Source organism: Gallus gallus, chromosome 2 (assembly GCF_016699485.2).
Source record: "Gallus gallus isolate bGalGal1 chromosome 2, bGalGal1.mat.broiler.GRCg7b, whole genome shotgun sequence".
Classification (NCBI taxonomy): Eukaryota; Metazoa; Chordata; class Aves; order Galliformes; family Phasianidae; genus Gallus; species Gallus gallus.
The window spans coordinates 89,397,191-89,417,856 of NC_052533.1; the positions used below are offsets into that span (position 1 = coordinate 89,397,191).

The window sequence follows — 20,666 nt, forward strand, 5'->3', positions numbered from 1 at the left end:
ATATATATATCAACATGTCTCTTGCATTATACAAATATAATCCTGGTGTTGTTTTTTTTTTATGCTATTCTGCTTGGTGAGACTCAGTGGGAACAAGGAGACAGCCAAGGTAGCACTTATCAGCCCACTCGAGCATAGCAAACACGTGGTTCTAGTTAGTATTATGAGAACTCCTTAACTTCACAAACCTTCTAAACTGTGATCAAGATCAACTTGTTATAAGTCCATTTGTATACCTGGCTGTAGCCTTACATCATTACACAACATACATGGGCACGTGTTTTCATTAGATTTCACTCAGGACTGATTAGCCTTCATTATTTAGGCATAAGCTCAAACATACAGTACTTCTTGGAAATGGAACTGTTGCTACAGTGGAACACCTCAACAGTTTAATGCTTAGGTGCTGACAAAAGCAAGGAGGGTGTGGGAACAGAAGTATTGGGGCTCCTCATCAAAGAGTTAAATGTCTGTGATACAGGATTGTATGTTTTAGACTCCTTCTGCTGAATTTCAGGTAATAGTTTTGTATTAAAACTATTTTTGGAGCCTAATGATTTTGACTTCACAAGCCTTAAAATGTTTAGGTGACATTTGTCACCTCAGATACTCAGAATCTGGTCTCTGCTGCTGCTGGGCGATGAGACCATACGGTTTTGAAAGCTGTATCAACTAACATATAACCCTCACTCTACAACTGCTTACCTTTTTCTTTGCTTCCAACATAAAACCAATAAGCATGATGTTGTTTCCCTGATGTATGTCTTATTCCTCTGCATTTTGGATGTTTGCAGTGAGTTCTTACGGCAGTAAAACAGTAGTAAAATTGGTTTTCAAGAAGAATATAGAAATTAATCATTAACAACTGCTAGATATTATAGGAAGCTGTAGGCAAAAAGGTTCTCAGATGTAACTGTGCAGTTCAATACTGTTAGGTGAAACGCAGTACATCAGGTGTTACAGAAGCCACTCGTTTATTGACAATTTACTCACATTCCAGGCAGCTCAGACAGTCCCAGTCACTGCACAGAGGTGTGAGAGGGAATCGCATCTAATCAGGTGAGGCATCCAATACAGGCTCAGTCCAAAGATGGCCCTGCCTCAACTTACACCCCCTTTCTTTCTGATGGTGGATTATATATATTATACCCACCCAGTTACACATCACATGATAACACATTGCAATAATCAGAAGCTCTGGTCACAGTGGCCTGATGACCACCAGGAGGGACAAGATGTTCACATCATGAACTTGGACTATGCTGCCCAAGCCAAGTCACGTCCTCGACTCCTCACCAATCTTCCCAGTCCTCCCCTTGCCTCCTGCACATCCTGAGCTGGTGCAATTCTCCACACCAACTGCAGGGACCAAGCTCCAAAGCTTACCATGATTTTACGCATAGAGCTTTCCTTTCACCCCAGTATGTTTAAATAAAAAACGAACAAAAATAACAGCCTTGTGGTACAGTTATTTACATCTGCAGCAGCCATGATTTAAGTGTTAAAAGAGATGTAGTATAAAAGTATGTTTCCAATTATTTCTGTTTAAAATAAAAAGAACAAAAAAACACCCAAGCCCCAAACCCTAACGCTGAAGTATTTTTAAGTTCGTTCCTCATTATAAACTGAAAATATACACTGTGTTTTTGGAAGACTTTTCAAATAATATACCCAAAAAGAGATTACCTGAAAACACTGCCTGTAGGAAGACAGTGAGAATCAGAACGGCAATATGCCATTAATAATACTCAGAAATGCAGCTATTTTGAGGCTGCCATTTCTTCTGTTCACTTGGCTTGTTCTATTTTGGCTGATTCATACCAACTCCAAAACCAAAATCGTCAATAAGGTGCTTCGTTAGGACATGGAAAATAGTCTTCAGTCTTGAAGAGGACAGGAGGCTCATAGGCAGTCTGCTGTCGTGAGGAAGACGATTTCTGCAAATCAGATAAAGTTTATTTTTTGCTTTCATAAGAATTCAAGCTTCAGAAGAAAACCTACAGAACTAAAATGCAAAACAAAAGGAGTTTTAAAGCCATATCCCTCACTCAGGCGAACTTTAAATTGCAGCTCAGATGGCTCTGACTTATTCTTTGGGTTACTCTGGCTTTTGCCCTTTTATCACCTAAACAAACTCAGACTTGAAAAGTGTAAAACATGCCAGCTTTTGCAGGAGCCAAATGGGAAACAGTTCAGACATTATAACCTTCTTCCTTTTGCTCCACAAACCTTTACCTTTCCTGCTCCAGCCTTCTGAGTTTTCCTCAGCTGCTTCTTTTGAGTTAACCTCAGCCTGTATTCTCACTTATTTAGCTAAAACAGTCCTCTTATGAAAACAAACCTAGTAGGTGTTTCTTCCAGGTTCGCTGCTCCTGCTGAGCTTTTTCATCAAGCATACATTAGAATATACGTACTATGAGCTACTGTTAAAATAATACAGTAGTGAACAAGGAAAGAGTTGTGCTGCTTTTCAGGAAAAGTGTACACATTCATTTTAAATACTCTCTATATATCACATAATTATTATAAGTCTGCATTGTTTAGCTATAACAAACAGCTCAAGTGGACAACGGCACAGACCACTACTGACTATTCTGTCAGCGTTCTTGTATGTAAATAATGCTGCACGGCAACACGGAGCCAGGGCACATTTTCAACGTATGACCTTAAAGAAAAGGCTTAAAAATCACATTTTCATTCATTAATAATTCTTACGAACCCATGACAGAATCTGATAAACAGTTCTGCAGAGCTCTCAGTTTGTACATAAAGTCTTTCAGCTACTTTTTTTGCCTGTCTGGAGCAAAGAGATTAAGAGTCTTCATCAATGGTAAGGAGTTAACAGTAGCATACTTGAAGCTTAGGAGTACACCCACGAAACAGATGAATGGATTGTTTTTTCCAGCATACAATTAAGCTGTGTACTTCTTTCAAATCGAATGCAAGAGGTTCTCATTATCGTATTTATATGCAAATCTATTCCAAACAGGGAGTCTCAGTGTTACACATTGCTGATTTAGGATACTGAAATTGTATTTAACTTTACAATGCCACACATTTCTCTGAAGCTGACATTGTTTTGCCACCCGCATGTCACTAAGAAAAGTAGAAATAAAATATATAAGCTAAGGGTAAATCTATACTTACCAAAATTGTGTGTCTCAGAATTTTGCCAAAAGTCAAAGCAATCTTTGAAATCAGATATTTCCTATCGTGTAATGGTCTACAGGAAAACACCGCAGCTCATAACGCTGACTGAAGATGCACTATGATTGCATACGTGCAGGAAGGGGATAATCTCATTCACAGGCAGACACAGTACCCACAGTTGCCTAAGTATACATTTATGAAGAATTATTTCTGCAGCCTCTTAGCAGGCATCTTTACCTTTTGAGAGTGCCTACATCTTTAGTGATATTAGAGGTCTTACAGTACTGTACTCTACATTGCCCGGTATTCACAAGGGAAGAACTTGGGGCAAAATCTGAAAGTGAGATTACAGACACACAGCTTACGAAATACAGAACATATTCTTTGCGTAAAGAAACAGACACATTTACGTGGGAAGAGAGTGAGGGGAGCTGACTTCAATTTTTTGCAGGAAAACCAAGAGCTGCAGTGACAATCATGACATTGGTACAGCATTCTTTTCCAGAGGGCTGATGCACAGTGTGAGTTAGTTAAACAAAAGGCGTGGGGAGAAATCTCTACATGCATTTTCACTCATTCATGAGTGTGTTTATTAATGAAAATACGTCTTTTACTACATAATACGTAGTTTCCTTGTGGAACAGTCATGCAGCTTTTATTTAATCAATTACAACCATTAAGTTCTGAGCACGTATTATATTGCTACCCGTTCTCAAACCAAGTAACAGGCTCAATTTGCTGACTGCTTCGAAGACTTTCCACCCTATTAATTGCTGAAAAACTGCTGACAAAATGTTCCCATGCAACATGGAACAGCATTTTATTACAACTCTCAGCCTTTTAAACTGAAGGCTTTGTAGAAAACCCTGTTGAATACTTTTCAAGGCTGAAGTTTAAAGCTATGATGCTCCTACCCACAGCTGCAGAGTTGTTGTTTGCTTTTCTAATTAGCCCATAAGTAGCAGTTGTGATGTTTTGCATGTTGTTCATGTATTTCATTAGTTATTTTAGAAAGAAATGACCTCACTGAACTTAAACACTGAAGAAAATGAGGGACCTGGAAGTTAATGACTTGGTTCAGGAAAACTGTTCATTCTTTGCTGCAAGTCTTACCAAGGCAATATTCTTTTTAGATTTTTATTTATTTATTCATTTGCTGCCACACATAGTTACAATACGTAACAAATAACACTTCAGCAGTCACACCTTCCTCTCCCCCTCCACAAACCAACTTTTTTTCAGTATTCTCACTAGTATGAGGTAGAGACCTGAGCTAGTATGGGATGAATATAGGAAAGGATAAAGGAAAGACTGGATGCTGACAAGACGCAGAGAGACATACCTAAATTTGGCATATAGTACATTACAGCAGATGATGACAAGAAGTGTAAGGTGCTCGTATTAGGGCCAGAAGATTTCATTTATTTATTTTTTCATTCCAGTTTCATTTTAAAAAGTAGTGCATCGTGTCAGTTTTTTAAGGCTTGGGTATGGCCATCACCTTGAAACATTCTACAGAGAGTACCTCACATCTTCTGCAGAAAAACAGACCACATGTAGTCATGAGGGAGGGTAGAAAAAAACACAGCCCTTTTAGACAGTTTGACAAGATGCTAATGCCATTACCAAACTGTGCAGACTGTGGATAAAGAGAACCTTTAATTAAGTATACCGTGCAGTACAGCTTTTACTTCCTATTCTGCTAACATTTTGGCAGCAATTGCATTAATGCATCATAGCACTTCAACAGTATCATCTGTACAGGCTCTTCCTACCTGCTTTGCATACTGTCAGAGATCAGGGATGCTTCAATACAGGCATGCTCATTACATGTCCTTATTGGGCCCTTCATGTTTCCTTCTTCATATATTCAAACTTACTCTGGAGCACAACTCAAAACCTTGGCAGAACTTGTGAGTTTTGGGGGTTTTTTTTTGGATTAAGACTGAGAACTCTGCAAATGCATTAACAAAGTACATGAGTTTGATGTTGAAATTGGTTTATATGTGTAACAAACTTACAATTTATGATTCGAGCCGCCCACTGGTAAGCAGAGAAACTAAGTTGGACTATGAGAACTAAAACATACTTACGTTACGGAAGGACGGTATGCTGATCGTGTGCAGGATTTTCTTGAATGTGCTTGGAAAAGCTCCAAGGTCTGATTCTGCCTTTACAACCCGCTCTTCCATTCCAGCCACATGGTTTGCAATCATCTTCACAAAAGCCTGTGTGAGGAGAAGAAAAAGAAGAACAAAGCAACACAGAATTTTCACTAATGGAATCATAGAATGGCCTGGGTTGAAAAGGACCACAAGGATCATCGAGTTTCAACCCCCTGCTATGTGCAGGGTCGCCAACCACCAGACCAGGCTGCCCAGAGCCACATCCAGCCTGGCCTTCAATGCCTCCAGGGATGGGGCATCCACAACCTCCTTGGGTAATTTCTTAGAATTTAGATGCCTATATGCTTTTCTACGGAGCGTTGAAGCTTTACCAGAAATCAACAGTTCTCTCATTTCATTAATCTCAGGATAGTTTTCCAGACAATAAGTTTGAAAGATACTATTTAAAAAAAGAAGAAAAAGGAATACTATTGGCTTTCTGAAAATAGAAGGATGGCTGCCTTGCTTCAAGCAGCCCATTTAAAAACCAGATCCCCAAGCACCGAATCTGGACTGGACACAAAAGAGAAGTGAACCCACCGCACATCCATGCATGCACACACCATCGTATCAATGACTGACACAGAGGGGACCTTCTAAGGAAGGGAACACAGCCAGAGGATGCCAAACACATACCTCCAGCTTGTCGATCCTCCTGTATATCTGCCTCATCTCTGTAGCTTTGGTGTAAATCTCAGGTATGCTCTCATTGACAACTTGGGACGAATCACTTCGGATCTGTAAAGAGGGGGAGTTGAAGAGATAACACGGAAACTGAGGAATAGAGCCAAGTGTTAAACACTGGATTTCATTTAGGAAAATACACCTGTGCTCCCGTTAAGCTGACTAAAACAAATGGATAAGAAATACTAGAGAAACAAACAAACACCACGGTTAAAAGCACAAAGTTGGATAAAGACCGGTGCCTCCCACGTACCATGTCCAGCATCCCCACAAACTCATCCACTCTCGTCAGCAGCTCTTCCAGGCTCTTCTCTAAGCTTTCCACCTGCAAAACGCATTTAAACGCTGTCAGGGGGCACAACCTCCAAGCGCGGACACCAAGAGAACCGCAGAACGCCGAGCACGAAGCGGGGACACCCCGCCCGCGCCGCCCACCTGCTCGCTGAAGGCGCTACGCTCGACCAGCAGGTACGCGCTATAGGCGGCGGCGGTCGCGCTGAGCGACGCGTCCAGCGCGTCCCCCTCCTCGTCCTCCAGCCCGCCCAGCCCGGAGGCGTTGCTGTGGCTCTGCGAGACGTTCCCGCTGTCCCCGCCGGAGCGGCCCACCGCCGCCTCGGCCCCTACCCCCGCAGCCGCCATACCGCCGCCCGGCCGCCCGTCAGGCGGCGCCTCCATCACGTGAGAGGCCGCCAGCGCAGGCGCAGTGCCGCCGGGAGGGAGGGGGCCGCGCCTCGCGTCCCGCCCCAAGGCTGCCGGGGGCGGGCCCCGCTCCTCACAGCTCCCCCCCCCCGCCTTACGCCCCTTCACCAAGTATGCTCAAGGAGGGGCTGTCCTCTACAGAGCAGTGCTTTGGCTGCGCTCCCTCAGCAGTACCAGGAGGCTCCTGGTACCGAGAGCGAACCTGCGTGTAGATCATCGATATCTACACATAGGACTTAGGTTTGTAGGATGGTGCATGCAAAAACAGAAGGGTTTTTTTTTTTTTTCCTAGTTGACGCAAATGAGGACAATGTTTTTGAGCCTTAAAAGTGACACTGCAAAGCATCAGGCCCAAAGTTGATTCTGTCACTACTCTGCCCCTCTGAGACCCTGTCACTCCTCTCTGCTAAGCTGCATTCCCCACCTCAGGACCGTCTCTCACTCCACAGGAAGAACCAGCTGGAGGATTAGGGTATTTTAACATTAACGTTTAACATTTAACATTAACATTTAACATTTAACAGCACATGAGCTGGAGAGCCAGCCAGCCTCCTCCCAGCAAAGAGCTGCTGCACCTCACTGTGAGAAAGGAGCCTTAAGCTTTACCTGAGGAGACAGAACTAGGTGAAGGCCTTAAGGAAGACTAGAGTCCCAAAGAAAGCCTTGCTACAAAGAGCAGAGCAAGCTACCTGGCCCCCGTGGGAACCAATGCAACAGCACCCATTAATAAAGGCAGGATGGGAAGATGTGGGAAGAAACGTTGGTTCTTTTGGTTGTCATATGTACTGTCTGCAGTCTTACAGGTAACCCTGAAATAGTTACGTCACTGAAGAGTTGTCAAAAACATCCCCCCCCCCCCCAAAAAAAATACCTGGTTTTGCCAAGGAAATGTGATACTCCTACAGAAATACTGTAGTCCTGTCCTTCAGGATAAGCGAAAGGATATAGCGCAGAAGTAAGCTTAGTGCACATTTTATTGCAGACAGGTCACAATTTCATCAGTTAAATAAGGCAAGATGAGTAACCTTCAGCCAGGCAAAACAAGTTATTTAAAGAAGGTGTAACAAAACCCTCCTGATAAGATGGTCTGACTGACTGAAGCATATCCAGCTATTCAGTCTTTTACTGCACCAATATAATCAGATTTTTATTATTATTATTTTTTAATGAAAACCTTTGGTAAAGTACAAACATGTATTTAAGACATAGGATCAATGTGCTATTCTTACTGTGCTGGGAAAAATAAGTATAGCTCTATAACTGCTGTGACACCTAGAAGAGGTTTAATTAAAGAGTTATTTTAAAATAAACTTTTAAAGCAAATCTAAAAGAAACATACTAAGTTCAGTGTCCCAAACACACTTAACAATGAGCAGAAGACCGGTTGTTCCACAGGCATTCTAAATTAGCAATAATTAATTAGTCCACGTATCCTTTGTCCAGCCATTACATATTCCAAAATGGAATGTGATTTTTTTTTTTCAAACCAAGACTCCTGAATTTTCATATTCATACAATATTTAAGAAATGTCTATTCCACCATATAAAAAAAACCTTTAATGTACTACAAAGTTAAAAACAAAGAGAAAATGACAAGCTAAAAGTAGAAAAATACATTGTAAAACATTTATATTTTGCTCCTTACACTGATCGAGATGTAACAAAATATTTTAGATTTGATCATTTTAATAAATTCATGGCATTTCAGAAGTGAACAATTATTGACTCAGCACTCACTGGTTACCCCTTAACTAGCATCCAGTAGGGATGTCTGGCCATTGCCAGCATCCAGCATATTTTAAGTTTCTAGAAATCAAGTGTAGACATAAAGCTTTATGATTACTAGAAGAGTTCAAAGACAATAGAACTATTCTAAGTTAGGTTTGAAAGACAGCATCCCTCCTTTGTATAGCAATTGGCCAAACTTTTATAAGGAAGGACCTTGACGATTTAGGCTGCCCTAAACATACAGCAAGAACCTATCTTGGTGGGGAAGGAGACAGTCCTAGCACTCTTCCATTTCTTCTCGCCTTCTTACATGTAAGGTATCCCTAGAATTCACGTGAACCTTGATACTGAAAAAAATAGAGATGATGAGAAAATTTGGAAAAGAGGTATTATCTAATAAATATCAAAAATAATACATTTAACACATCATGAACGGTTTTAAGCTCTCATTGTTATGACTTTGTTTTCCCACACGCTATAAATCTGCGTTGCAGGCAGACCTGCCTCTGACCAGCAGGTGGTGCTGATCTCAAAGCAATAACATCACCCTCTAACCCCTCCCTACACTTTGAAAAATACATACATTTTCTCATTTGGGAAATGTATTTGCAGCATCTCCCTACCATTGTTACCACTAGGGCAGGAAACTACTTTTACAGAGCTTGTCTGGTTTAGACGTAACGCTGCAGATGTGGTATAAACAAATTAGCGGAAGGTCTGTATGTAATGCTATTGAGAAGAGCTCTCTTAAAACTCGTATTAGAGGAAAAACAGATTCCACTTCAAATAGACATCTGTTATTACTATTAAAACCTAATTCATATACGTGTGTGTATAAATACATCCACCCATGCATTCAAACCCAAGCATGTAGCACTGCCAGTGGTAGCTTGTAAAACTGCTTAGATTTACACAAACTACAACTAATTTGCCTTCTCACTTTAGGACTGAGACATAAACCAGCTTTCACACTCTGGCATTCTCCTGATCAATTATGCAGTGCGTGACAGTCTTCTGCCTAACTCCAGATGCCACGTTTCCTAGACAGCAACAATGTTCTGCACCTGTGAGGTCTATGAGAGTATCAGCTCTGTCTTGTGCATAACAAGTTCTAAGAGTCAGTTGTCCCCGTTGGCACTTAAGACTGAAAAAAAAGTTGCAGGAATTGCTACTAAAGCGTAATGACTGTCCCATCCTCCTCAATTCCTCCTCGGGGAATAACCAGACTGTGTCGGGGATCAGTTTTTAAGGAACTGAGTAATTTGTGGATGCTGCCGTTGCTTTCTCGGCCGGAGTTGTTGTTGAGCACCAGGTCCCTTTGAAGTCTGTGGCTAAGGCTGCTGCCATTGATTCGAGAGAGGCTACTGGAAGTAAGGCTGTGCAGTTTGGGAATGTGCTGTGGCTCCAGACCGCCCTCGATGACAATGTCAGCCTCTTCGTCACTCTCCATTTCATCAGGGTGGAAGTTCTGCAGTACGTGGGACGTAGGCAAGCTGTGGTGACTAGCGGTGCTGTCTGTAGACTGGCCAGAGCTACCAGACATCCTACTGCTCCGAATAATATTGTTCCTCTGGTTCGCTGGCTTGACCGTGATAATAAGGTTATGGCTGTTGGCAATCATCATGTCTGTGACTTGGTCGAGAGTCTTTCCTGCTACTTCAATGCCGTTAACTTCCAGAACTTCATCATTTACAGCCAACAAGCCTGTGCTCTCCGCTAAGCCTCCAGGAACCATACGAGAGATGAAGATACCAGGTACTTTTTCCAGTCCGTGAGGAGTAACCCTTACGCTGGTGCCATCGCGTATGTAAAATCCTAAAGGTTTCTCACACCCGTGTCGATACAGCCTCACTCTCCTGTGTGTTTCAGGAAGAATGTCCACATCGATTATGGAAGACACAGGCCTAAAATCGTGAGGCATGCTAATATTAATGTGAGGACGCCGGCGGAGGTTGTCATTGCGGAGTGTCACCAGAGCCTTCTTCTTCCTTGACAGTGTGTTGGTCCCAAAATTACTGTAGTCCACTTCATCTGAAAGATAAAACGTACCACTGTATCAAATACAGAGTTATTCAAACTGCAGGGAGTTTTCCCTCCTAACTCTGGTTCAGTGAAGCTCTACTCCTAATAACATGGAAGAAATCAAGTTCTTCTGCTTACCCTAACCTTTGTTTCAGTTTAAGTCCATCGACACGTCATTCAGAATGAATTAGCTGTTTCCAATGCCCTATCCATATTTCTTCCACATTTTGAGGAAGGAGACTTCTGATTCCGTACTCTCGTATGGAATGCAATTACTTGCAGCTGCAAGCCTGATATACCTTCTTATACGAGACCATATTTTCAGAGTTAGATAGTAATTTTATACATACATGTCACATGGGGAAAAATGTGTATACAATTCCTAATCTAAAAGTCTGAATCAAAGAATATTTTAATATCCATCAAAGCATTAACTGATAGCAGACCTCAAGCATGAACACAAAAACAGGGTATGAGAGAGTAGCTGGATATGTATTTTTAGCCTAGCCTTTTTCACCGAGGGATTTACGTTAATATGCACCTATCAGTGCTGCACTCTTCTCTTTGGAATATTTTCATTTCTGAAGAATTTGACAGCAACAGAATGTGCTGAAGTGTCAAATTCCAAAAAAGATTCTGTGGAAGTAAGGGGCCAAGAAGAATAGAAGAGGGGAGAGAGAAACTGCCCTGTTGCACAGTCCATATGCTGAGGAGCACAGAACACACGTGGGCTTGCACAAACCCTCCCACCCTTGAGAAGAATTCAGAGGAAAGCAGCCTTTGTCAGATCTACTGCAGAAGTTCAAATATTTTGGTCTCTGTCAACGTATCTCCAGGGCACATGCTAAGTGATCTACTTTAAGCCAGCTGAACAATATGCCAATGCCCACTGACACATGACTGTATCACTGACACAAAACTCATCTTGTGCTTTGCAAAAAATACCTCAATAATCATGAATTATCACTGCAGTTCACATTAAAAACACTGCGCATATTTTAAACATGAAGCACATACTAGCTGGAAAATCATTTCACCAGGGGTTTAAACACGCTAACACTATTCAGATAAAACTAACAGACTTTCAGTTTACTGTTGAAGACAAGCAGTAAAATTCAAGAGTACAATTCGTTTACAGAAGCGTGGTGAAGCTTTTGCTCTTATAAATTAATCCTGCATAACAATGTTTGAGATAGTAAAATGATCTCTAGCCAATAAAGGTTGAACACCTACCACGCTAGGAAAATAAGCTTTTAATCATGTTTTTATTTCTTGCAAAGTCTCGTTTTCAAGTCGGCTTTCAAGGCATACTACTGACTGATCTAAGTGGCATGAGGTTACACAATTCTGAAAGAACGCTACAAGAAGTGCTGGACTGCAACTTGATAACCCAGCCTGCTTTGAGCAGGGTGTTAGATTAGCCAGTCTCCTGAGGTTCCTTTGGCCTAAATCATTCTCTGATCCTACAGTAGTCCTTTGGGCTGGAAACATAATTTAAAGACTGCAGAAAGACCATCCCTGCATACTCTTGTAACTTATCTACATTGGCTATGTCAACACTGAACACATCATAAGGTCTACAGAAGGTCATTCTGAATGAAAGGCTTCTTGGATGAGTTTGTAGTCCTCAGCATCATGCTCACCTCTCACATCTGCTCTCACGTTCAGAGCTCTGCCAACTGCATATGCCCTTCTGTGGTCCCATAAAGGGTTCACGTAACAGTAAAAGCACAACGTACTGGAGGAGCCCTTAGGATCACCAAGACAGGAAAAGTGCTCACCTTCTCAGAAGCACGCTCCTTGCCCAGGTAATGACTGCGTGAGGACAAGTTTGTGTTTGAGACTGTCTCCTGTACTACTGGAAAACTAAACTCAAACCAAAAGCTGCATGTCATTAAGACTCAGAAGATCAGACTGGTGACTGCAGTTCATTGCACAGCAGGTAAAATGAAACACATGCCCCAGCCATCCCCCTCTCTGCTGACATTACCTAGGTAGCTGTTCTCTGCCCCTCTGTATATGATTAAGACTGAATGAGTAAGACTGGCTTGCAAGCATTTTACCAGATCAGATGATTTCTTGACAAGAGTTTTCTTTCCCTTAAAATAACAAGAACAACCTAGAGTTAATTTTCACAACATTCAAGCTTGTCACAATTGAGTATTAACATCACAGGTAAACCAGAGAAGCACAATGACCCATGTGACACGTACAGGTGGGACACGTCTGAAGTAGCTTCTTTTGGCTGAACAATGAAGGCAACGACAAAAAGTGCTTATTTTGCTTCTATGACCTCCTCACCTGCGCTGAGCCCACTAATCTGTCTCCTTAGATGACTGCCAGCATTCCTGACCTCCGAACAACTTCAAAATAACCACCTCCACTAATAATAAAGAGCCCGGTTTGCCACAAAAACGCTCATTTTCCTCCAAACGTGAACCAGGCTGAAGGAGAGATTACAAGTTATGGAGGCTATGTTGTTTGGATTGTTGACCATTTTTTAAATTCCAGTATTTCAGGGCTGGAAAAGAATGAAGTCGGTGCCCTGTTGACTGGATTTGTTTTTAAGACAGCATCAGGCATCAGTTTTCGATTCTGATCCTCAATGGGATCACATCTGAGAAAGTTGAAGGCCAACTTTGAAACTGTTAAAACTATTGCAGGATGGAGAAATGGAGTTAATTTGAAGAGCTCTCAGGGAAAAAACAACACCACACAATTAGCTATTTTCTAGAAGAAATTGAAGTATGAAATACACATTCCCTGACGATACAGGGATTATTGCACTGCTTGTATTCAAGATGACCTGATGGAACAAAACAGCTTCCCGTGCTATTCCAAGCTTCCACTTTTGCAGCAGGAATAAAGCCAAGTATCCATACTGAAGTTTAACATCAGTTGTTACTGGGGCAGCAGAAAGTCAGTCTCAAGAGAAACTTCCTTCCTCACCAGAACTGGGAGAAGTCAGCAAACATCACTGCCTTTTAGCAGCTACACGGTGGTCTAACAGTGGCCTGTTACCTCTTTCCAGTTATGAACTGTTCAGGTGGTATGCGTCAGACCAAAATGAAAACCATCTATCACTGCATAATTTACAGCAACACACTTTGAATGCAGGTCAGTTACGAGGTTTTGAATTTCTTCGCCATATAGGATTCCAAGCAAGAATGTCGTTTTAGCTAACAAAACTGACTGTGCCTGAATCCTGATCCCAAGGAAGACAAGTAGGCAGTATATAAACCAGACAGAGCTTGTATTTCATGTTTCTCCTGTTGCAATATCAAGTCCTCCTTTTGCAGAATGAAGTCTACATAAATCTGTATGCATACTGGCAGGACAAGTGCCATCAAGTGGCACATCTAAGCAGTACTTAATGTCTTGTATTTTACAGGGTGTCATGTTTTTCTGTCTTGAATGTGGTCAGAGTGAAATGTGATGCACAGATGACAGAAGGAGAATTAACTTCTAGGCGCTGAGTGCAGCCTCCATTCTTTACAATGTGGCAGACTGCACTGAACATTCTCCTGTACAAAATACAGTGCAATTTCAGACACAGATATGCTGTGAACTGGATAATCATGGATAACCACTGAACTCTGGAAGGCTTAGATCTGAATTTTACTTGGGCCCATTATCTTCAACAGGAAGCAAATTATCTTGTTCACCTTTTTCTACAGAAAACAACATTTACCACAGCTGGAGAAGGAAGCATAGAATCATAGAATCGCTAAGGTTGGAAAAGACCTACAGGATCACCCAGTCCAACCATCCGCCCTTCACCAATGGTTCCCGCTAAACCATGTCCCTCAACACAATGTCCAAACGCTCTTTGAACACCACCAGGGTCGGTGACTCCACCACCTCTCTGGGCAGCCCATTCCAGTGCCTGACCACCCTTTCAGAGAAGTAGTATTTCCTAACGTCCAGCCTGAACCTTCCCTGGCGCAGCTTGAAGCCATTCCCTCCAGTCCTATCACTAGTCACCCGAGAGAAGAGGCCAACCCCCAGCTCACTACAACCTCCCTTCAGGCAGTTATAGAGAGCAATAAGGTCTCCCCTGAGCCTCCTCTTCTCCAGACTGAAATGATGATTCTACAGACTGAATGATGCTGAAGCATCAGCTCTCCCGTTCTGGCCTACGTGTAAGTACAGCCCCTCAAAAAAACTCAATTCTTTTTTTCTATAGGCACTGAATGTTGCTGCACCAATCCTCCACCGAAACTACACTTTTCAGAACATTTCACTATCTGGCAATGACTTAAGTAAAACTTGAAGTACTTTGGATGGCTGCATCCTTCCTGTTAATGTTTGTGCCTTTAATTTTTTTTTTTTTTTTTTTGCCTGTCTTTCTTTGAAATAGTTGTCACTGCCTACCTACCCCTCAGAACCTTTTTGTTAGGGAGTATATATGCTACAGCTCTCCTCATACAGAAATACACTTGTGGTATATCTTCCTTATACCAATGTTTTCTCGCTTCAATTCGTGGAACTACCTCTACTTGTCCAGTAGCAGTAAAACCAATAAAGGAGGTTTTTGCTTTCAAGTATGGATGTTTTACTATAAGAATTACTTTTAAAGCATATCTACAAACTTACACATGCCCACACCTTTGAGTTATTTACTCCTCCAACAATTTTGTCGTCAACACATGCCTTACAGAATACATTATACCTTCCTGGTTACCATCGTGAATCCTATTCCTCAGTCATAGAGTACATCACAGCACAACATACTTACAGATCTACTTATAAGGGTAAGAAAACTGCTTAGAGCATCTGGTTGTAGCCAAAAGAGTATTGTATTTCTTTAATTTACATGAAGGAAGAAATTATAGACCTTCTGAAAAAGCCACCAGGAGCACCACTCCCATTGCTTGGACAGCTGCTTTTCATAGGAGCTGCCTGCCAGATGAAATACCAAAGCTTAGCCAGATAAGATTGTATAAACAAGCTGAATTCCACAGAGAAGCAGACTGCCAGGCTCCTATAGGAACAGTTCACTTCAGAGTCCGCTTTTTCAGTGTACATACACTCATGGCTTATTATTTCCTCTGGGAACTGTGGAACATTAGTTGACAGCTCTGGAAAGTACTTCAAAGACAAAATTACTTCCACTAGGGAGAGCAGCACTTCAGGCAGCTTGGGAAGGAGGCCAATGAGTCATTAATAGTGAAGGGTAACCCCTCAATCCAGCAGATCTCTATTACCGAACATTCAAATATGCAGCAGTCATAAAACCATTTCAAGGGAACATGTCATGGTTAACCATTCTACCTTTCCACATCCCCTCTACAGACACCGTCTGTGCTTTATGTGAGTTGTATCCAGTGTCTATTTTCTCAGAAAGATCAAAGTCAGCCACATTTGTGAAAGCAATCAGACAACAAATAAGCTGGCAGTCTCTCACCGGTGACCTGCAAGCTGACCACGTGCAAAGGGATTAAAGAGGAAACAGATATGGAGTGAACTATGGCTCAGGGAGGCAGGTGTCCTGTGCCAATATCACTCATCAAGGAGCATTTAATGGGGAAAAAATAAGGTTATCTAAATGCTAACGTAGCATCCCACATTACAGGAATATTAGAAGTCATATATCTGCTGCCAGCAACCTCTGGACACCAATCCAAAAAACACAGCAGGTAGAGCAACTGTAGAAGCTACTCCACTAGAAGGTCAAGTAACACGCTCAGGTGTGCATGCACACACACACGCTTAACTCCTCTCTTCCATCACACACACTGCTGTGTCAGTTCCTTGCGAAACAACCTCATCAGCCTTTGGAAGACTATCTGAACATTATAGGCTTAGGTATGACATTCAGTGGGGCTTTGGAAGCACCCAGACCAAATGGGACAAGTTCAAATTAACATGAGAGCATGTTATCTCACTACCTTAAATCTCAATTTCTTTCATTTCTTTCTAAAATGAATTTTTTTCCCCACTTTTTGTAAGCTGTAAACACAGTGACAGTTTTGAAAACAAATTTCACCAAATAACTGAGCTAGAAATAAAATTTGAGAACACCACCCCGCTCTAGCCTAAACCCTATTACACTGCTGTTCTGTGAGATGCAACCTCCTACAGTGATTCAATATTAAAAAGGTAAATTCCCACTTAGATACCTCCCTACCTAGTAAGCATTCATTATCTGATTAGGATTAAAATCAAAGGAATACAAATGCATGTCTCTACTCTAGACATGTTTACCAACTCAGAATATTCTGCTCTCTTTCAAGACAGCGAATATTATTTTGTTCCTTAGTCTTGCATGTTACAGCAAGCAAAGGTATAATTGCATTAGGTGCAGGCTCTCTTTGCAGTGGCAGACATGCATAAGAGATATTTCAAGGCCACTTGGTATCAAGGATGGGGACAATCACTCTGGAATTTAATATGTAGCCTCCTGCACTTCTCTCTACTTGTCATCAGAGGCCACTGTTCCCTTGCTGAACCTCTTCCCTCCCAGGCAGAAGACTCTACCTTGGAATAGCAGTGCTGCTCCAAAGGAGCAGAAGCTGTTGCTCAACCTGCAAGTTTGCCCTGTGATATGAGAGGCTTTAGGAGGAAGAGGATGCTACCACATGTAAGCAAGCGTCCAGGCCTGTACCTCCCAAAGTGATCCTTACCTCATACAAACTCTCACTCAGCCCCCCTTAGCTAGCCAAAAAGCAGCTCTCAGATTTCTTGTCTTATAAATGAAGTTGTGGCCTCTTGCTTGTTTTGAGAGGCTTTTCAGTTGTTTTGCCAAGTCCACTGTCATTATATCTAAGGTACATTCTCCTTAGATAACGTATTTATCTCTACCAGAATGGTTTTTGTTTGGGTTTCTTTTTCTCCCTGGGGCAACGTTGCCAAGACAATCTTCATTTAAAGGAAAAAGATTATCAGGGTCCTCTTCCTATTTAATTTTCATGTGCAATGACCCCTCTCCCCTCGCTTCCTTGCACAAACTACATTATGCCAAAGAGACAGTATCGCAACAATAGAAAGCCACAGGTTTTGAGTTTTGGCTTAATCATTTTATTTAGCTCATTTTTTAACCTGCAACGGAGGTGTGGGACCTCCTCAGTTCCATCAGAAGATCAGGCAGTTGCTGTGGACTACTTGCTCCCTATACACTGGCAAAGGGAATATTTTATTTCCAAAAGAAAACGTCTACACCCAATACAGAGCAAAAAGCAACCAAGCAAAAATAAAGAGGCCAAGCTAAAGTAACTTCTACCAAACTGAGAAAATAACAGTATCCACTGCTTTAATAAGTTTCTTACTGCCCGTGAGTACTGAATGCAACTATTTCCCACTCAGCACCAAAAAAATAGTTACTTTTGCACACATTTGAAGTTTGGAAGATAAGAAAGGTATAGGGAGATGGAACCACAGAGAGAACTTGGGAGAACACCATTCTATTTTTCATAGCTATGACATTTGAAAAAACACCAAGTAATGAAAAAAATCACCTAAGGATCACATTCATTCAAAATACAGTCTTTATACATCTGACAAGAAAAAAAAGAAGAAATCTCATAGCAGTCTCTGAAGAAACTGCAAATGAAGGTTGGAAAGCCACCATGATAGAGAGCATCAAATAAAGGTAGTCCAAAGATCCAATGAAAAGCTTTGGAGGAGCTGCAGTACTGAACCCGGTCAGAACACCACCCTGAAGACACAGACCCTAAAACAGAACCTTTTCCTAATTTAAGGAGTAGCTTCACCAGCAGTGAAGAACGCCTCTGGGCTCTGCTGAACAGGCAGGAGAGGAGAGACACTGGGCAGGCAGGACCTGTGTCACCCAGCTAATACAGCCTGCAGCTTGCCCAAGGGAAACGGAATTTAGCATGCTGTTAGGCTCTCCCTCCTGCTGCTTTCTGCCACCTGCCATGGTGCTCTATTCATTCCAGAGTCACCCTCCTTCCACGGCTCCAGGCAAAACTGACAGCAGACAAGAATGGTCTATTATCCTGTATGCAGGTAACTGCTAATCACGTTTCTGCAGCACATACAACTTGTTTTCCTGTTTGGAAGGAATAGACATCCAGGGGCATCAGCTTTGAAGGCAGTGTACCTACAGACTCCCTGGTGTCTGTGGCTCAGCTACTAAATTCACTGGGTTTCATCTTCTTCCCTGCCCCACTATGATTCTTGCCTACCTAAGATTAAGCTTTTTTTTTTTTCTAGTAAAAAAAAAGAAGACAAAAAAACCACAATATTGCCAGGACAAGCCCTTTTTAAGAGATTGAGACAGCTCACAACCACAGCAATAGGGTCATTCAACTGTTGCAAACATCAGATCTATGAAATAAAAGGGTACTATCAAGAAGAATTGCTGCAGTATAGAAAACAGTCTCTTTCTCATGCATTCTTTTGCTGACTAACACCTTATTCATCCCAAGCTAGTTCAGACAGGCAGGCTAGGAAGCACCTTCTCCTAATGCTTCTAAATTCCCATAAAAAATAACTGGAAATAAAAAACAAAACAATACCGAAACTGTGGAGAGAAACTGATATTGAAGTTTTCAATAGTTTTTTTATCTTAAATGAAGATTTAAGACTCGAAGGAATAAATGGCACTCTCTTCTACACTCATTGTCCTGGATGATCCTGAAAAGTCACTATCTCATTTTAGTAGGGAAGATCAAGTTTTCACACAGTTTAAATTCTTCTAGGACTCATTTTCTCTCCCTAAAAAAGAAACAAAGGGACACAATCATGTTTTTATAGCTTAACTGTCAAGAGGTGTTAATACCACATACATCCTTGCACTGGATGGGAGGCAGAAAAAGCACGTACATGGTTTTACAAATCACTTTGTTGGTTCCTGCCTCCAAGTCCGCAGATTGTAAACACAATCCAGATTCTACCTCTTATCAAGGAATTAAAAAGGTTTCAAAACAAGCGTGGCACGAGACATTTATTACAGCACTTGTCTGTCGAGTCACGACCTCTGAACACCCTGCAGGTCAGCCGGCAGGCCGCGTGCTCCTTGCCTGCTCAGCTTGGGCCTCCACAGCAATGCCCTCCCGGCCTTGCCTCTGGGGCACCTCGAAGCACTGCTGGAATGAAGCAAAGAACTGCACCCTCTTTACTGAGTACCACTCATGAAGCTGACCAGCCAGCTGCTGGCAACATCCAGGCCCTCGGCCCCAGGCCACGGAGATGCTGAAACAAGTCAGCCTTAGGAACGAGAGGTCCTCACCTCCTCATGTAGGGGATCACCCGGAGGCACCCAGAGCTACAATCCCGCTTGCTGTGGGCGGGGTTGCCAACCACAATATATAGCTTGCATGTCTTCTCCAGCTGAAGGCAAAATAAATTTATTACTTTTGAAGTTTTACCAACTGTCAGCTTAAAGACGAGGGCGATCCCAGCAGAAGGACCAGCTGTGTGGAGTTCTTGGCTGAATGACTGCTCTGGTATTATTTTTACAACACTGTATTCCTTCCTCTGTGACAGGCTAGGGCTCCAAGCCCAACTGTGTAGACAAATTAACTAAAGGCTGCAGCTCGGGCAAATTCACACCAGAGAGGGCTCTTGCAAGCAAGGCAGTACTGAGTATCGTTCAGTTGCCCCAACATCAGTGGGTATTAGCAGAACTGGTATGCGTGAGGGGTACGGCCCTCAGGCCACCACTATCCCAACTTTGAAGCTTCTCTTTTAGAATACCAAGCACTGTTTGGTAACACTGAAGCAAGTAAGGAAGAAAAAACAACACAAATACACAAATGTTTTATAAGTGGCTTCTTCCTTCAAGCAGTTTTTGAGACGCCCCATCGTTATTTAGGTGTGGTAAACTAGTGGCTGTCGTACTTTTTTCCTTAAAACAGGGTTTCTCCCCATGAGCACATGACACAAACAAGGGAGTGGCAGACAGGAAGTGATTGTTCAGAAATTAAAGGATTAGATCAGGCTCTGTGATATCAGAACACAACATGAAACACGGCAAGCGAAGCTGACATTTGCTGGTTCAGATGTAAGAAAGCATTTTCTCTAGTTACCAAACCAAGCCCTGGGCCTCCTGCAAGTACTCTGTCTCCTTAGCAAACATCAATGCTGGCAGCTGCTAGCATCGATACACCTCCCAAGGAGCACAGGTTATTCCTTGCATTCCATCAGCAATGCCATACCACACACTGCAGCACAGACCGCCTGCTTCTAGCCAAGCAAGTTTTCTGAATGGGAGTGCAGCCACGCCAGCTGCAAGTTTCTCACCATTTGCCTGGC

The 20,666-nt window shown here is 42.2% G+C and overlaps 2 protein-coding genes across 4 annotated transcripts in view; both read right to left on the reverse strand.

Annotated features, from left to right (window-relative positions):
* Window positions 1–957: 957 nt before the first annotated feature.
* BLOC1S4 (biogenesis of lysosomal organelles complex 1 subunit 4) lies at window positions 958–6,679 on the reverse strand. Of its 3 annotated transcripts, XR_005857910.2 has the most exons (6): window positions 6,435–6,679; window positions 6,253–6,324; window positions 5,952–6,053; window positions 5,244–5,378; window positions 4,926–5,104; window positions 1,878–4,685 (listed from the first exon to the last, which is right to left on the reverse strand). XR_005857910.2 is itself a non-coding variant. In XM_419086.8 (5 exons), exons 1-5 carry the CDS (start codon window positions 6,672–6,674, stop codon window positions 1,842–1,844), a joined length of 645 nt encoding a protein of 214 aa, XP_419086.7. In that variant the 5' UTR covers window positions 6,675–6,679; the 3' UTR covers window positions 958–1,841. The 3 variants fall into 3 exon arrangements, 2 of the variants coding, with proteins under 2 accessions (XP_419086.7, XP_040552370.1); XM_419086.8 differs by lacking the exon at window positions 4,926–5,104 and having other exon boundaries at window positions 958–1,937; XM_040696436.2 differs by having other exon boundaries at window positions 1,878–5,104.
* A 975-nt stretch (window positions 6,680–7,654) lies between these two features.
* PARD6G (par-6 family cell polarity regulator gamma) overlaps window positions 7,655–20,666 on the reverse strand; it is a 58,441-nt gene continuing 45,429 nt past the window's right edge. Inside the window, exon 3 of the mRNA XM_015282411.4 lies at window positions 7,655–10,457. Coding sequence (XP_015137897.1) covers window positions 9,598–10,457 — 860 coding nt within the window. The 3' untranslated portion in view covers window positions 7,655–9,597. The remainder of the gene's footprint in view (window positions 10,458–20,666) is intronic.